Source organism: Rhopilema esculentum, chromosome 16, assembly GCF_057945365.1.
Source record: "Rhopilema esculentum isolate cy_ngs chromosome 16, ASM5794536v1, whole genome shotgun sequence".
Taxonomy (NCBI): Eukaryota; Metazoa; Cnidaria; class Scyphozoa; order Rhizostomeae; family Rhizostomatidae; genus Rhopilema; species Rhopilema esculentum.
Window position 1 is genome coordinate 13,112,502 of NC_142830.1, and position 17,246 is coordinate 13,129,747.

Here is a 17,246-nt window from a genome sequence, read left to right on the forward strand (position 1 = left end):
GTAAGCATTGACTTAAAATCTACATGAAGGGGGTAACTTTCTCATTAGAATACACAAAGGTATTATGTTTTTTATTTTCTGTCAAGCTGCTAGACCAAATTTTGTAGTAAGTAACTTGGTGGCGTTAAACTGTATTCTAACCATCTTTTTTAAACCGCTATTCTTGTGAGATTTAGAGTTGCATAGAAACAACATGCAACGTTACTTTAAAAGTCTTTTAGTGAATTTTGTTTTTGAATTTTAGGGGTCGGATGAAGCCAAACTCGAGGAGCAAGGGTAATGTCGAATTCTTGGTTTTTAAGTTTTATTTGGTGTTTTTCTAGCGGAAGCTATATTATTTTATAAAAACCGAACATTATGATATAGAATTTTTTAATCGCGTTATCAGTTAGCTTTCAATTTATCATCAACCAATACTTTTAACGATATCGATATATTTGCTTGTGTCAATTTAATTCATCCTCATGAATTTTTCGCCTACCGCTTGCCCATCTAGATATTCCTACCGCTTGCCTTAAGATATTCCTTCATTTTTTGCTTATCTCTTCTATTTTGTTTGCCAATGACCCTTTTTTAGCTGAGAATAATCTGTTCAGTAGAGTGATAGATGCTAGAGCCAGATCCCCACCAATTAAATCAATTATATACATATTGTATATTTTCAATATACCCTGTGCATTTTGTGAGCTTGTATCGGATAAAATTGTGATAAAAATGTAGAAATAAGAATTATAGGAGCACATAACGGGAATGATTGCCAAAAAAGTCTTTAAGGAGAATCAGCCCACTTAACCTTCATATTCTGTCCCCCTTGGTAATTTTTCTCTCACTACAGCAGCCTCAACTTAGGCTCGTTTCAAAAATATTTTATTTTGTAACAGTAATGTTAATTACTTTATTTTTGAAGATTTTCAGTGTTATTCCTTGTGCCTTCACAGAACCATTTTTATAGAAATAACAGAAGCACTGTACATTTTCATAACATTATTGTTTATAGGTACAAAGTTGGATTTTTCCGCCAAATGTCCGCTGTTCTTTGGCGTTCAACAATGAGCAACAAACGAGAGCCTTTTGTGAGCACGATCAAGACAGCACAAGTTATTGTATGCATCACTTTATCAGTTTGCATTATTTACACCTAAAACTTCTAAATTTTTCACTCCTTGGTTCTGGTACTTTAATTTGAACTTTTTATCTTTATCAAGCATGAAATAATCGTGGCGATTTGCATGCATGAACGCATACTTCTTTCGTTATACCTAAATGCACTCATCGCTATATGCAATTATTTCCTTAATATTTACACAATTTTAGCAAAGATATTTCATCTGAACTGAATGACCTCACCTTAAAGGCTGATACTGAGAATTACTAACATTTCACGTAGCAAGTCCATCCAAGATTCTATCTTGTCGCAAAATTGTTGTACTCAATCTCCGCCACTGATTTCACATCATACCCAATGAGCTGTGATGATGAATGGTCAAATAGAAACTTGCATGCAACTATAATCACATTATTTGGTTGACTGATGATCAAATCTACTTCTAGCAAAATGTCAAATTATTGCCATTCTGTACAAAACTGTGCATCTGAATTTTTCATCGCAGCTTCCAACACAGAGGATTCGCATTTTATATTCTATGTGATTATTTTTCTGTTCTTTTCAAAGGCAATAGCATTGCTGGCGGGATTGATCTACTTGCAACAAACTTATGATCAAGACAGCATACAGAATATTGCCGGAGCCATGTTCTTTTGTATTACATCATCTTCATTCAACTCAATGACATCAGCATTGTTTGTAAGTTGCCTTGAGTAATTAGCCACTCTCCAGTCGAAACCTTTGCTAAGGCTAGTGTTACACTATACCGGATTGCTATCGAAGCAGAGCAGAGCGGAGCGAGCGGAGTAACTTTTACTCCAGAGTGGTTTTTAGGGTAGCAGTTACACTACGACGCTCCGCTCGCTCATTAGCTTGTATTCCTTTGCATTTCTGGTACACAAAATCCACCAGATTAAAATTTTTGATGATATTTTCGAATCTATGTGCTGTTACGAATTCGTTTTCAATAGCTATGCATAAAATGACGAGAACAACCATGAAACTGAGAGATAAATAATGGGGTTCGTAGGACGGATAGCGAGATTGTGTTGCTATCTGTGTGTTAAAGTATGTTTTTCATCCAGGGGCCACTTCATTAAAATTCGGGAAGAGATGAAATCCAAATACGAAAATTTTTTGACGATTTCGATTTGGCATTATCCAACAGCAACAAAATCTCATTGGTTTGTGAAGATGGGTGTAATATGACATAACGCTAATTCAAAATCACATGTATTTGCTAATTAGTGTTTTGTTTTAATTTTGTAATTATGATATGATGACAAGGTGGGTCCTGCTCACACCATACCAGATTCATTTTGCTTCAGTATCACAAATCTAATCTCATACGATCATTAAATTTTTCACGATTTTGTATCCGAATCACTGGCCCTATCTCAATCGAGTATTATGTTTTTCACTATGTCCCGTGTGGATTCCGTATTGGAATCAACGGCCCAATCTGTACGAATATTATGTTTTCCATACAGTCCCTAGTTGATTTCGAGGCACCGGTCCAATCTCATAGGAATATTATGTTTTTCATACAGTCCCTAGTTGACTTCGAGGCACCGGCCTAATCTCATAGGAATATTATGTTTTTCACAATATCCCGGGTTGATTTTGTATCGGAATAACAGATCCAGCCTCAAACAAATATTTTGGTTTTCGCAATATTCCGGAGTGATTTTTTATCGGAATCACTAGCCCAGTTTCATATTATTTTTTTCGCAATATCCCGGTTTGATTTCGTATCGGAATAGCAGATTAAATCTCAAACAAATGTTATGTTTTTCGATATAGTTCTGTTCTTTATTAAACAGTGATCAGTTTATCTTTCACATTTAAGGTATTTCCCGCTGAGCTGCCTGTGTTTTTGAAAGAACATAAACTAGGAATGTATCGATGTGACTCATATTTTCTAAGCAAAATGCTGGCTGAGGTGAGAAAAGTCATTCTAAACTTTTAAATTCTGTTATGCAAAATTATATCAATAAGTTTACACCAATTATTAAAATATAGATTTGTTTCACTTTCTTTCAGTGCCTGTTTGGAATAAAAATGCCTTAACTAACTTTGAAAAATATTCAATGAACATAAGAAAATTTCTAGAACTATAAAACCGCAAATTTGGTTATCGATTTCATTGCTTAGAGGCCATCGCAGCCAGAATCTGTGCTTCTTGGGTGGCTGCTCAAGGCTGCCATTAATTTGAAGCTTATAAAGCTTTATGATCTTGTTTAAGCTTAAAATCAAAGTTTTTTTGTTCCTTTCACTTTTTTCCTAGTTCACGATATAGGTCAATAAAGAGTCTTTTTTAAACCTGCAATTTAGTGTTACATCGGTCTTCATATTCCAGCTCCCTTGGTACATGCTTGGGCCGTTCCTCTTCTCGACAATTGTCTATTGGATGATTGGTAAGTTATCATATATTCAAAAGAAACTTTGCTATCATTTTAAGATGAATTTTTTTTGAAAATTTCCTTGAATCTACTCAATTTAACAGGATAAGGAAATGCTCCCATGAACAGTTTTTTACAACGTTGATAATTTGTTAATTAAGGCTTCCCAAAACAATTTTCATGCTGTACCCAGGTCATTTGTTTTCAATAGAAAAAATTATAAAATATATGTTGTGTTATACAACTTCTTATGCATTCTAATATCACTTCTTAAAAGCAACTTTTCTCTTTTTAGGCCTAAGAAGTACATTTGAGAACTATATAATTTTTTGCTGTATCATATTGCTCATCAATCAGTGTTCTCTTTCATATGGTGAGTTCCCAATTATGAACCATTTGTTGCTTTTTTTGTCACTGTAATGCCGATAACTTCAAAGCACTTTGACCTGTCAATCAACCTTGCAGAGTTATCAATAGGCTTTGCCACGTGTTTATGATTGAAAAATAGCGATAATATAGTTAGCAAATAGATCGAGTACCAGAATGAAAATAAAATAGTTTGATTGTTAAAAACACGACGCTTTGAGCCACTGAACAAAGAAACAAGCTAAACAAAGAAAAGCGAAATTCTGTATTTGGTTGCGTCGCATCTCGCATTCTTTACTATTTGTCGAATCTCGCCTTCTCTTTGCTCGGCTTGTTTCTTTTCTAGCAACTTGATAACGAGTATGCCAAGTAAGACATCGTGTTTTTAACAATCAAACTATTTTATTTTCATTCTGGTACTCAATTTTATTTGCTAACTATATTATCATTATTTTTGGATGAAGTACCACAGGCAACGTACATATTTATATGTTAATGATGGAGTAAGCGTTGAGTGTCAGTCTTAAGTTAGGTTTTTGAATTGCCCAACCAATCAGAAATTAAAAAATCAACCCCTCGCCCGCCTTCATAAAATATTGAGCTGTTTAAGGCACCTTATTTCATATTTCTGTGCCAACGCAGGTATAGTAACACTTAAGTCAGATATCTAGATCACTACAAACATGTATGTACTTTATATGCTTTTAGGGTATCTTATCTCCACGATATCGCCATCCGTTCAAGTGGCTAGTGCACTCGGTGCTCCTATGATGATGCCGTTCCTTTTGTTTGGTGGATTCTTTCTGAAGGATGAGTAAGTGACAACTTCCCTGTTTCATATCAGATAAGCCCTTGTTTATATCAGGGGTGGACAATTCCTGTAAAGTCTCCTGGTGGAAGACAAGCAGTTCTTTCTGTGGTCTCCCGCATACAGTCACTGGTCTCCCAATGGCACTCTGGCGACAAGGGTGAGCAATTCCAGTACAAATTTGACCACCCAGCGGTTACCCCGTGTAACGATAAGCCATGTCCTGTGGATAAAAACCGGTCTTTGCAGTTGCGCAGGATACCGAATTGTCCACCTCTGCATATACATATACCTTTTAGGCAATAATAACGATCAATGTAAGTAAATTGTACCAGGAAAATTTTTTTTTTAAATGAATAACGATGTTTCGAGCATAACCCTTTTAGGCAAGACTGTTCTATGAAAGGCCATCTTCAAGTTTTTCGTTATGGGACTTCAATGCAAACAAATCCTGAGACTACTCTGATTAAAATTTTTCAAAATTTTATCAGCAAAGTAATTGTAGAGCCTAGAAAACTTGGAGTTGAAAACAGAAGAGCCTCAAGTGCCAAAAACAAACTCTTTTTGTTATCATTTCACTGTTATCTGAAATGTTGCTTTTTTAACAAGAATTTTCATAACAAAGGGTTAGGTATTCTTCCATGTTTATCGAATTTTTCCAACCATTCTTTCTTTTATACCAATACGACCTATATGTTTTGTCTTGTAGGTCAGTACCACCCTATTTTATTTGGCTCAAGTATCTCTCTTGGTTTAAATACAGTTTTGAAGCACTGCTTGTGAATCAATGGGATGGTTTTGGCAGTATTTGTAAGTTTTACTTTTAACTTTACAGAACCTGACGGTACTTTGATGTAAAAATTCCTCGTCTGCTGCACTGTCTAACACCCCAGTGTACAGTGACAGAAATTATGGGGTTATGGGGGGCTCAGGCTTTTTTGTTGGGACATGAGGGCCCAATCGAAGTTATTTTTGAAAAACTTGGGCTTTCAGTATGTTCAAGGTTTGTAAATTTCCCGACGAGCGCCCAAATTTTTTTATCCAAGATTTTATCTTGTCTGAAAGTCTTGGGCCTGAGCCCCCCCCCCCCCCCCCCCAAATGCAACCTGAATTTCTGCCACTGCCAGTGTAAGAAGCATTCCCCTTGGTAACAATTTCCCAACCAGGTAGTCCCCATATCAATAAATTGACTGACCTGGGTCCTTCTTTAGATTTTTCTCCAGTCAGACTTAAGTTCTCTTTTCGGTACGATGTCTGATCCCTGGCCCGTCAATATCAAATTTTACTGTTCCAGTCATACTGACCTGCTGTCCCTTATAAAGAAAATCTCAGCAGCATGCACACATTGGCAAGGCTAATTATATTCGACGAAACGAAACAAAATAAACAAAACAAGCGAAACTGATTTAATAGCTCAAAATACTATTTGCAACATAGAGTTCTCAAGTGTGACGTCACAGAGAAAATGTTTTTAGAATTTCCGAATTTTGACCACATACCATGAAAGAACACTATAAAATACTCCCATATATGCAAAATCAGTTAAATTTGTCAAAAATTGGGTGAGCTATGGGCAATAGAAGATTTGAAGTTTGCTAACGGATTACTGTTATTTTGGCTCAGTTCATAAAGTTAAGGTTCATTAAGGTTTGATGGGGCCAGAGCCTGGTCATATCTCAGCCAATTCGTAATACCTTTAACTGATTTTGCAGATTTAGAGGTATTTCTTGATGCTCTTTCAGGTAATGGGGAAAAAATTCAAAAATTCTAAAAATAGATTTTTGTGACGTCATCACTTGACAACTCTATTGAAAGGAAACCATGAAACGAATGCCCCCGACAAGAATTTCATGTTTTCGTTTCGATCCTGCAAGCAGTTTTTGTGTCATTGAGCTCGTTTCATTTGTTTCGTTAAATCTCCCTTTTTCAAAGTTCTTTAAAAATCATCGCAGATGGGCAAGTTCTCATTAGTGAACATTCTGACAAATTAAAATTAATGTCCCTGACAAGAATTTCATGGTTTCATTTCGATTCTGCAAATAGATTTGGAGCTATTGCATCCATTTTGTTTGTTTCATTAAATACCACTTTGTTTCATTTTGTTTTGTTTCATTTCATTTTGTTTCGTTTACTTTTGTCAAATAAAATTAGCCCATTGGCACTGAATAATTAAATAACACCGCTTATGTTTTGAAATCAATTTTAAAGAAGGTTTGGTAGCATCCAAAAGGACATGGTTACAATGATTTCAAGGGAAAAGCTTCTAAACGCCCCACTTTTTTAGACCCCCTACCTTACTCGACACTCTGTGGTGCGTGACCTCCCCTTAGTTTTCTCATGTCATGGACTCAAACCACAGACCCTGTAATCTGTGGTCTGTGACCCTAAATACTGGATTAATAGTAACTGATGTTTTTTTCTACTTAGCATGTCCTAAAGTGGCACCAACACTAGCACTTAGCAATGCAACAACAGCAACAACTGCTGTTGTTCCTTGCATCAAAACTGGCCAACAAGTTTTAAAATTCTTTGATCTAGATGCGGTATGTTCATTTTTATTACATCTTTTTTAGACTTTTTGAAATATGTTTCAGATGAACTGGCATGCAAAGTTAACTTGACCTCAAATGAAAGCTTATTGAACATAAATACCGGAGACATTTTTATCTAGTTTTCAACACAGTTTTTGAGTTATTGAGCATCAAAGTTAGCCACTGAACATCTCTTGAGCAGCCAACAGTCTGTAAGGCCATACTTTTATTATTTTGCTGAAGAGCATTTGTACATTAACTGGGTAGGTTTTGGCTCCAATTTGACAACCTGATTGGAAAATAGATTATGACTCCTTTGCAAACCTTTGATAGTAAGATTTGCAAGAGATCGAGCAGCTTGAAATGCCTATTTCTTCCAAACTTGAATTCCCTCCAAATTTGAATTCCCTCCTAACATAACGCAGTACCAGCCAGCACATATCCTTCGTACATTTCATAAGCCTCAAATTTGCACATATCTAGTATCAAAGGCTACATAGTTCTCCTCGAATAAATAGTAACTGAACAAGATGAACTGAACTATCCACTTTGTTTGTACATGATTTTCTTGTTGAGGGTGCCCAATATTTTTTGCAAATTTTTGTGAGTGGGATTTGGAAATCAATAACATCAGGAACCGGGAATTGATGTCGGGAATCAGGAATAAGGGAACCTATTGGGTTACCATCCTGGATGTTTTAGACTAACTCCTATGTTTGAGGCGAGGCAGAGTATGAATAAGTATTGATGCAAATTCGAGTACTTTAAAATTGTAGTCAGACCTGTTAACATTTTAAAAATATATTTTGTGAAATTTTCATTGACTGAAAGCAAAATTTTCAAGTTCCTATTCATCATCTAGGGTTGTCTGAACTGGTCACATCTATGAACATGTTTTCACAACAAGAATTGGCTAAGAATTGTGGATTTGAGCCATTTTTATTGCCATTTTACTATGCCACATATTTCAGCAATACACTTCTTTCACATAGAAATATTTCCTTACAGACTCGTTTGGGATTGGACATCGGGATACTGGTAGTGCTGGCTGTTGCTTTCAGGGTACTTGCATTCATATTCCTGGTGATCAGAGCAAGTAGACGGTAGTTTTTGTAAGTGTCTAATATTTGCAATCAAATCAAAGTTACAAATGTGGCAGGTGTCAAATGTAGGGAGTGCCGTCGGAAGGAAGTTCATATTAGGGGGCTGCCCATTATAATCCTTCTCAATCAGTACCCTGATATAAGGAAAATATACTATAGCCTGACAATTATTGGGGGGCCCTTTATTTTATCTGCTATTACAAAACCAAGAATGAAATTTCCTTACGAATGAAATATGATTGTCTATATTTCAGTAAGTAAACCTAAGACATATTTTTGTATTGTTATCATTGATTAAACAATTCTTGACAACAGCTTTCAACCTGCATCATTTAAACTGTGTTGTATTAACCTGATGACCAGCATTTTGACCTGGTGTTTCAATGCAAGCACAATGAAATTTTTGTGGCAGTTCCTTCGATGAGTAGTAAATAAAAGCTGCATTTTGTTTTAAACAATCTTTATCTTAAAAATAAAATTCAAGCATATGGATTATGAATCTTTAACAGAGAAAAGCCTCTAAATCAGATATGTGCTAGAGACAAGACAGTGTTGGGTATACTGTGAATTCTCATTCCATATAAAATAATTACAATACTTTAAGCTACAAACAACAAAAGGCTACAATAATCAGCATTAACAAATTAATTAATAATTAGTACAATATTGTAATAATGGGGGGAAGGGGTAGCTTATTCACATGTGGTAGTGGAGTGGAGGGTGAGAATTACGCACTCTAAAGTCTCATTTATGTTGCAAGTGAGTGTATTAGGAGATACCCGTAGATATACCCTAGTGAAAATACCCTTATATGGCAAAAGGATGCTAAACCCAAATATACATGTATGCTGATAGGAACTAAGGCCCTATTGATGAACAGGCAATATTGCCAAAATTGTCACTTAAGCATGCAATATTCACTCTATACCCAACACTTCCTGATTTAGACTAACATTTAAAACTAAATGTGCACCTAAATTGGTACAGCGAGTGTATTATTTCCAAAAACTGCTGTTCTTGTTCAGCTGGAAGAACCCACACATCTATGATGTACCTGCACATAAGCAGCACCCATTGATCTTCATTTGGTTTACATTGCAACAAGACTAGAGGAACTATAGCAAAGCAAAATGGAGACAATGACTACTGGGGTTATCTTGGAAGGGGTGTCTGACAAATTCTACTTAACAGTATCTTCTACTTGTCTCCTTCTAATGATTTAACAAGAAAAGGTGTTTCTTAACAGGATTACTCCTCAGAATGATCACTTTTTATCAGTGAACAAAAACAAAATTCCATTTTTTTTCAAATGTTGAACTTGTTAATCTATTTTACAGGAATGGACCTATCCAGAAAAAACGACAAACAATTAACTGCTCATTATAGCTGAAATTATTGCTGGCTATCCTTTTAAGATTACTGAGGCATTTATCACTGGCTAGACAAGGATTACAGATGCAGGAGCCAAGCTCTGATGGGTATATTGCTGACTCAAAGGAAATGATTTAAGAATTGGTCATATAATTAATAAATCCACTATGATGACAATTGGCAAATCATTTTTCCTTGTTAGAGCTTGCAACGTTTAAAATGCTTTACCCTCTTCATGCTTCCCCTTTTATAACTTGTCTTCCATAGAGATAAAATCAACAAACTTGATCTGGCTTTCCTCACTTCTTAGCTCCTCTCTCCCTATTCTTGTTGAGAGAATGGACAGGGTATGGATAGGTCATAATAGGGCAAATATTGTCTTTAACACCAGTAGTATTTGATTTTCTCTTTAAATTTACCAATTACCATCCCGCCTATCAGTAGCTGGCTCTCCCTTTGGTTGCTGATCTTTATCAGCATTTTCATCAGCATCAGCAAAAATTTTGTACATACAGTTTATGTGCTAATCATGCAGTCCATCAACCATTTTAGCAGTATGCAGTTTAGCCATTGTAACTCAATATTTTACGGATTTCAGTTTTACCAAATAAAATTCTTGAATTGGGGCAATCTTATACCGTGTTTCCATGTCATACATAATTCACACTCTACTTGATCTGTTAAAAGTCCAGATAATTTTTAAGATGTCTTGAATTTTTAGGCTATTAAAAAAAATTTGTTCTATTCAAATCTTGTCTGTTTCTGAGACAACTTCTAGGCAAAAGTTTGTTTATAAATTCATGACCATCGACAAACATATTAGTAATGAACATGCAGAATGTGCATTGGTCATAAATTTACAATTTTTATAAAGTTGCATGGTAAAACAACCCCACATGGTTTCTTAGTACCTATTACAAAATCAAAGCAATTTGAAAATCACCTCATAGCAATGCAGGTATTTCATTTATCTAAATATTTACAAAAAATTAAAAGCCTGTGTTTTTAAAGAGGTATTTATGAGCTTTGATCTTAGTAAGAAACAAATTAATTTCTACTGTGTAAATTTCTACTTCGGCTATTTGTTTGTATGTTTCTTAAATTCACTATTTGTGTTCAGTGTTAAGTGCAGCAAAATATGTAACTGCTTCTTGGTGTATAAGTTGTTAAAATTGTTAGAATTATTATCAAAATGCAAGTACATAAATGCTTTAAAAACAGTTGTTGTAGTATATTTAACCATATTGCTCAATTATTTCGAAAATATGCTTTTATGAGTTAGTTTCTCTCAGTTTGTAGCCTCTTAACATGAAGCTATCTAGAAGGTAAGGGAGCAAAAATAAATGCACTCAAAAGAAAGGGAAGGCAAAATGTTTTGTTCTGAAAAAAAGCATATCAAAGATTGCACCCTTTAAGAAACAAAGAGATGATTTCCTGAAAAGGATGCATGTATACTTTTTAGGTGATGTAATTTTGAAGGATAATTTTTTAGCAGAGATGCAAAAGCACAGGTCAATGTTGGATTCAAGATCCAAGGTGCTTACAAATAACCAACTCTATCACCTTTTCAAAAATAATACAACATCTGGCCTCAAGTCTTCAAACAGAAAACTTTATTCACCATATTTCATATATGTGTTAATTTATTTCATATGTTACTTCTGTTTATACTTGCTAAACCTTTGGATTTTGGCTTTGTAGGACGATTATTGAGTAATGGACTGCAAATTTTTATGATTTTTCCCCTAAATTCTTCTAAATCAAGTACAACAAATGTTTTTGAAGAATCTCTGAATTATAACCTGATGACTACTTGAGCTAAAAACTGCAGACCCTAAGAAAATTGGTGAAAAAATGGGGATCCTTGAAATTTTACAATGGCTCTCAAACCAATGCTTTAAATGATGAATGTAATCGATGGAAATTTAGAAAAAATTGCAATTCGAAATTACTCATGGAATGGAAGAGGTAGATGTATAAAAGATCATATGAGAAACATATATGTAAATTCAAAAATACAAACACTTGTTCATTTCAAATGTTCATCAATGATTCTATTACATTTCTAATCAATGATTTTTTAACAGTTATGTATCAGGTGTGAGTTTTTGTGTGTGTTCTGTTTACATAAAAGTATAAGATGCGGCTTTATATATTGTAGCGTAAATTGTAGCAGAAATTGTAGATTGGAGTGTAGATTGGAGTAATTATTTTGTTTCACCTAGTTTTATCACACAAAAACTTTATCTCTCGAAATGTCCACACTATTTGGCTTCTTCGATTGTTGGTGGAATGACACAAGTTGGAATGTGAGCATGATGTAGAACATAGTCGCTAACACTACCAAGTAAAGTGCGGCGCACTGTGCCAAGACCCCTTGAGCCCATCACAAGCGTGTTAGCGTTGTTTTCTCTTGCAATCTTCACGATTGTCTGGCCAGCATCGTTTTCAGCAGTTTGAAGGAACAATACATGCTTGATCTGTGAAGAAAATACAAATTTCAGATAAACCTTGTGTCTAGTATGCAATCTAGCTATCCATGTATGTCTTTCTTTGATTCTTTAGCAATGAGGTTTAAGCAAAACGATTGATAGGACTCAAACTAGGCTGGATTTTTTCTTGTTTAAGGCCTCTAAACCATTATGGACACACATATCTCTTTAGACTGGATACTCATTGTGTTGTTTCTTTTTAAAACCAAATCTAGGTTTTCATTTGATTTATTATATTTACTGAGCATCACAACTGAAGATGGGATCTAATTGTGAAAAAACATGCAATCTACACCAAAGCATCTGTCATGATGACCTTCAAAATTCCCATGATAAGCCATTTAAATCAAATTTTCAAGTAATGTGGTAACTATGTTTTAAGCCATTGGTAACAATTTCCCTTGTAAATAAGGCTATCTTCTTTAAAAACCCCATTGATGCATCTAGTGGTTAACAAAATCTAGCATTACATGTAATAGGGTCATGTTAGGTCATAACCTCCTCATTAAAGTTTTCCACAAACACCTGCTCCTGTTTAGTGGTTTTCAAAGTTGGTAGATTCGATTGATAGGACTCAAACTAGGCTGGATTTTTTCTTGTTTAAGGCCTCTAAACCATTATGGACACACATATCTCTTTAGACTGGATACTCATTGTGTTGTTTCTTTTTAAAACCAAATCTAGGTTTTCATTTGATTTATTATATTTACTGAGCATCACAACTGAAGATGGGATCTAATTGTGAAAAAACATGCAATCTACACCAAAGCATCTGTCATGATGACCTTCAAAATTCCCATGATAAGCCATTTAAATCAAATTTTCAAGTAATGTGGTAACTATGTTTTAAGCCATTGGTAACAATTTCCCTTGTAAATAAGGCTATCTTCTTTAAAAACCCCATTGATGCATCTAGTGGTTAACAAAATCTAGCATTACATGTAATAGGGTCATGTTAGGTCATAACCTCCTCATTAAAGTTTTCCACAAACACCTGCTCCTGTTTAGTGGTTTTCAAAGTTGGTAGATTCAATGAAAACATCAAATGCAGATTATCTACAGGGTCTTCATGAAAGACAATGTGGCTTTGCAGTTTCACACTGGGAATAAATTGTGAATATAGCCAAATAAACAAAGAACAACTTTGTGAGATTGTTTTGGAGAATGAAGACAAGGACAAAGGAACAACACATTTTGAGGAATAAATAGTTGCCTCTCAGGATGTATTAGATTGTACTACAAAAGAGCCTGCAAGGAACAGTAATGAACAAACTAAACAATTCAATTACTAAGATTGTGCCTTTGAAACAAGACCCATTCAATACTTAAGATTGTGTCTTTTACACAACAACATTCAATGTAGTAACCAGGAGGCAGAAAGGGCATATGTCCCCCACTTTTAAGAAACAAGTGTAGAGTGCTTATTTGCATCTTGCAAATGTTCCCCTCTTTCTTTATATGTATCCTCTACCTTTGTAGCGCTTCCTATTTCCATGACAATAGGAATGATACTTTTGTGATTCTTTCAAATGAAAAGCATTGACATTCATTCGCTTTAGGTTAGGACATATTTCTAAGTACAGCAAATGCTGTTCTTAGACAATTTCTGCCAATTGTGGCTCTATTTTCATTCAGATGCTCTTGCTTCCTGCTTTATGGCATTGATTCCTACACACCATTTGCCCAACCTGGGCAATGTCCTTATAAAATAATTCAGCACAAACCACAGGGAGAATGCAGAAACACTCTTTACAGTGGTATAAATTCTTCAATCTTCAATCGTTAACTCCTAAAGGCTTTCCAGCCAATCTGGAGCATTTACTCAAGGAGCATTAAAAAAAAGGAAAATTAACTCAGGAGTAGGATTAACACCATTTCCACCCAGCGCTTCAGTTTGTTGATTTCTACAAAATGTTGCATTTGGTTTTGGTTCATCAAATCCAAGCAAAGTGTGTAGGTAAGCAGGTTGGCTATTGCCAGAGTGGAAGCGGTGTTAATCATAAACAAGGGATAACAAAAGGCTAACAAAAGAGTAAAAATTGTCTCTAATAAGTCTATATAATGCCTGTACAATTCAAATGATAGAGACCCAGATGCATGTACATTTGCACTAACCTCCCATTGCTCAGGTAATCTGAATACTATCCAGCTAATTTAAGAGGTCATGGCACAAAGACGTTTCATTATATGCTCCATTGTAAAAAACTATGAGATAAAAGCTGACAGAATCTGATAAAAAGGTTCTAATTCTGCTTTGGTGTTAAGAAAAGGACACTCGCAAATTTGAGATTCACATGTTTCATGTTCCAATTATGTTCTAATTACAAATGTGTGCAAATCTTCAATATTGTGTTTATTGAATAAATATGGCCTTAGTAAATCAAAGATTTGAAAGTGAAAACTCACATTTTTTTCTTTGCACTGCTCGATATATTTGTCAGCTACAGTTTTGCTTTGCTCAACGCTCTCATTAACCATCATCTGGTAGCCTTCACTCAATACAGCTCCACCTGCTACAGAGATTATGGATTGTATTGTATTGTATTGTAGATTATTTAATGTTAGTTTTTACAATAGTGAATATACAATAATTAAGACTAACATGAAGCAATTTCCAGTGGCGGCTCGTGACTTTCACAGTTGGGAGGGCAGACCATCAATATTGCGATAATCGATAGAAAGGTCGAGTTTGCAAATTTTTTACTGTATTCATGGTTCGATGTTGATCGTCATGGAGCGCAGAAGAAAAAGCATATATAGATGTGGTTGTTGTTTAGCGATGATGTCATTTTATGGGCAAAATTTTTCTTGCCCCGAATTTCTCCAAATAAGCCAATCACAGGCCGCGTTTCGCAATGCTCGAGGTCGAAAATGAGCTTCTGCGCATGTCGGCTAGGGGCAAAAAAAACTTTGCCCGTAAAATGACATCATCGCTCAAGGCACTAGCGGGCCAGAAGCGAGGCTAAGGACGAGACGGGATAGCAAGGAGCTTTTTCTAGAAGAGATACAAACTTATATAATTAACCACAGTAAGACTATCTTCAAAATTAAATATGAATATCATAGATTTCCTTTGAATCTTCTTGAGGGGGCATTGCCCCAGATGCCCATTAGCAAGAGCCGCCACTGGCAATTTCAAGGATTGCATAAAACAGTTCATTTACTGCAATAGGAGCATGCGCACTTGTTTTCAAGGAACCAAGTTTTGATCAAATTCTTAAATTGTCTAGTATTTTGTGCTGTCTTTTTATAGATTTTAATAGATCAAGCAAGGTGATTTAAACCCCTCTCTACTTGTGTACAATTACATACTTGAATACACAGATTGTTTAATCTTCTCTAAGGGAGATAAATAAAACTGAATTGTCAAGCTTTAAGATTGAGCCACCCAATATTTTTTTGCATTTCCACGCCCCAGCCAAAATGCCATTAAGGTAGGTTCATAACATTGGATAGTCATGCCTGAAAATCGAGCGAATTAGATTTGAGCATATTTTTTGTGACTCTAGTTCAATGGAGACACTCACAAGGTACAACTGACATCTGTGATAATACAACTGACATCAGAGGTACAAGAAGCAAAGTGGCAACAACTTTTTTGAAACTTTCAATCAGCATCGACTATGAACATTTACCTGAATGTAAAAGACAATTTCCCTGAGATGCTATGTCTGATTCCAGTATCCTTGTTTCCAAAGGTTTCAATCTATTCATGGTATTTAGGTAGGTAAGAAGATAAACTTGTAACAAAGAAATCTTTAGTCAATTACACAACTTGCGCCTTAATTGCTTTTGCCTTGTTTACTCCTTAATTACTTTTAGTTCCTGGCTTGGAAGCAGAAATACTATAGCAACGAAACTGTCATAAATGACACAAAACATACCGTATAATCCCATTGCTGGAAGGCTTGGCAGTTGATGAATATGAACAATGCCAAGCGTATCACCTTCTCTGTGATAATTTTCAATATACCCTAAAACATAATTCTATATAGAACACATCTTGAGATAAACTAAACGTGAAACTCGTATAAAATACAATCATTGATCGTGATCGAAACCCTGTACTACGAGTTTATCAATTCATTGGGTTGGGAAACGACAAAGCCATGAATTCTCCTCTCACCACGGCCTTTAAGTGCATGATTCGGGGCTAAACACCAACAAGTAGCCTGAGAGATCATCAACATGTATAACATGCGAGAAAGTTGAAAGTGACCTTTTTAATCTAAGTTTAAAATTTTGACTAATGATCGAGCTAAGAACTCATAATTCCTAAGGAAACGGATGATTTGAAGCGGGAAATCATTATACAAATCTTCAAAAACAATAGTTTTTTTAATGTTTGCGACAGGTTAAATTGTCACCCGACATCATATTTAAAAATAATGGGCCTATCTAGACATTTCGAAACCCCACCTCAAGGAATAGTTTTCCCGATGATAAGAAATAGCAACAAACGAGATAACTACTCACAGGTAAAAGCACGGTCACTGTGTTGACTGCTGTCCACTGCAACAAGATTTAGTCGACCCATGCTTATATGTGTTCCCTTTACAACTGCTTTCTTCCTTCTACTTTGACGTGTCTTTTGCAACAAGCGTGCGTTATTCACCCTCTACGTAGCAAAGGTCACACTTTCGTTGCCGCTCGGAGTTAGCGCATGCGCTTTGAATCAAGAATTAGAACAACGCAAAGCAGGGGTCTTAAAAAATATTCAAAGGTCACTTCAAAAATAAATTCTGGAAGAAAGTTCAAGGCGAAGCAAAACCATTATCGAGACCGATTGAAATTGATGAAGTACAAAAGGCTATACACTAAATGGAAGCAACGAAGCTTCAGGTAAAGATGGGACACCAGCAGAACTACTAAAATCAAAAATATATTAAACAAGATTTTCGAAACACTCCGAGAAGATATCAACATTGGAAAATCTAATTACCAATCCCGAAACCAGGGAAACAAAGTGGAAGGTCCCGTAAAAAACCTAAGGCCAATAAACTTGTTGAATAAGTAGACAACTATATTGCACCATCTCAAGCAGCCTACCGACAATTAAAATAAACAG

At 35.4% G+C, this 17,246-nt stretch overlaps 2 protein-coding genes across 5 annotated transcripts in view; one reads left to right on the plus strand and one right to left on the minus strand.

The window, feature by feature from the left end:
- Positions 1-10,960, plus strand: part of LOC135682176 (protein white) — a 36,084-nt gene extending 25,124 nt beyond the window's left edge. For all 3 annotated transcript variants that reach the window (XM_065196942.2, XM_065196944.2, XM_065196941.2), the window contains 11 exons: positions 245-276; positions 998-1,103; positions 1,673-1,804; positions 2,955-3,047; positions 3,465-3,522; positions 3,803-3,880; positions 4,582-4,687; positions 5,391-5,491; positions 7,109-7,224; positions 8,221-8,324; positions 9,653-10,960. In XM_065196942.2, the coding sequence (XP_065053014.2) occupies positions 245-276; positions 998-1,103; positions 1,673-1,804; positions 2,955-3,047; positions 3,465-3,522; positions 3,803-3,880; positions 4,582-4,687; positions 5,391-5,491; positions 7,109-7,224; positions 8,221-8,319 (921 nt within the window). In that variant the 3' untranslated portion in view covers positions 8,320-8,324; positions 9,653-10,960. The remainder of the gene's footprint in view (positions 1-244; positions 277-997; positions 1,104-1,672; positions 1,805-2,954; positions 3,048-3,464; positions 3,523-3,802; positions 3,881-4,581; positions 4,688-5,390; positions 5,492-7,108; positions 7,225-8,220; positions 8,325-9,652) is intronic.
- On the minus strand, positions 9,653-16,814 carry LOC135682177 (uncharacterized). Of its 2 annotated transcripts, none has more exons than XM_065196946.2 (4): positions 16,655-16,814; positions 16,063-16,152; positions 14,585-14,688; positions 9,653-12,166 (listed from the first exon to the last, which is right to left on the minus strand). In XM_065196946.2, the coding sequence occupies exons 1-4, from the start codon at positions 16,713-16,715 to the stop codon at positions 11,951-11,953; spliced, it is 471 nt and encodes a 156-aa protein (XP_065053018.1). In that variant the 5' UTR covers positions 16,716-16,814; the 3' UTR covers positions 9,653-11,950. The 2 variants fall into 2 exon arrangements, with proteins under 2 accessions (XP_065053018.1, XP_065053017.1); XM_065196945.2 differs by having other exon boundaries at positions 14,585-14,691.
- Between the last annotated feature and the right edge of the window lie 432 nt (positions 16,815-17,246).

Bases quoted from the DNA above. Each gene is read 5' to 3' on its own strand.
- LOC135682177 (XM_065196945.2), bottom strand. From the start codon at position 16,715: ATGGGTCGACTAAATCTTGTTGCAGTGGACAGCAGTCAACACAGTGAC. The intron at 16,153-16,654 runs GTGAGTAGTTAT...ATTATGTTTTAG, and splicing joins CAGTGACCGTGCTTTTACCT to GGTATATTGAAAATTATCAC. The intron at 14,692-16,062 runs GTATGTTTTGTG...TAATCTCTGTAG, and splicing joins TCCAGCAATGGGATTATACG to CAGGTGGAGCTGTATTGAGT.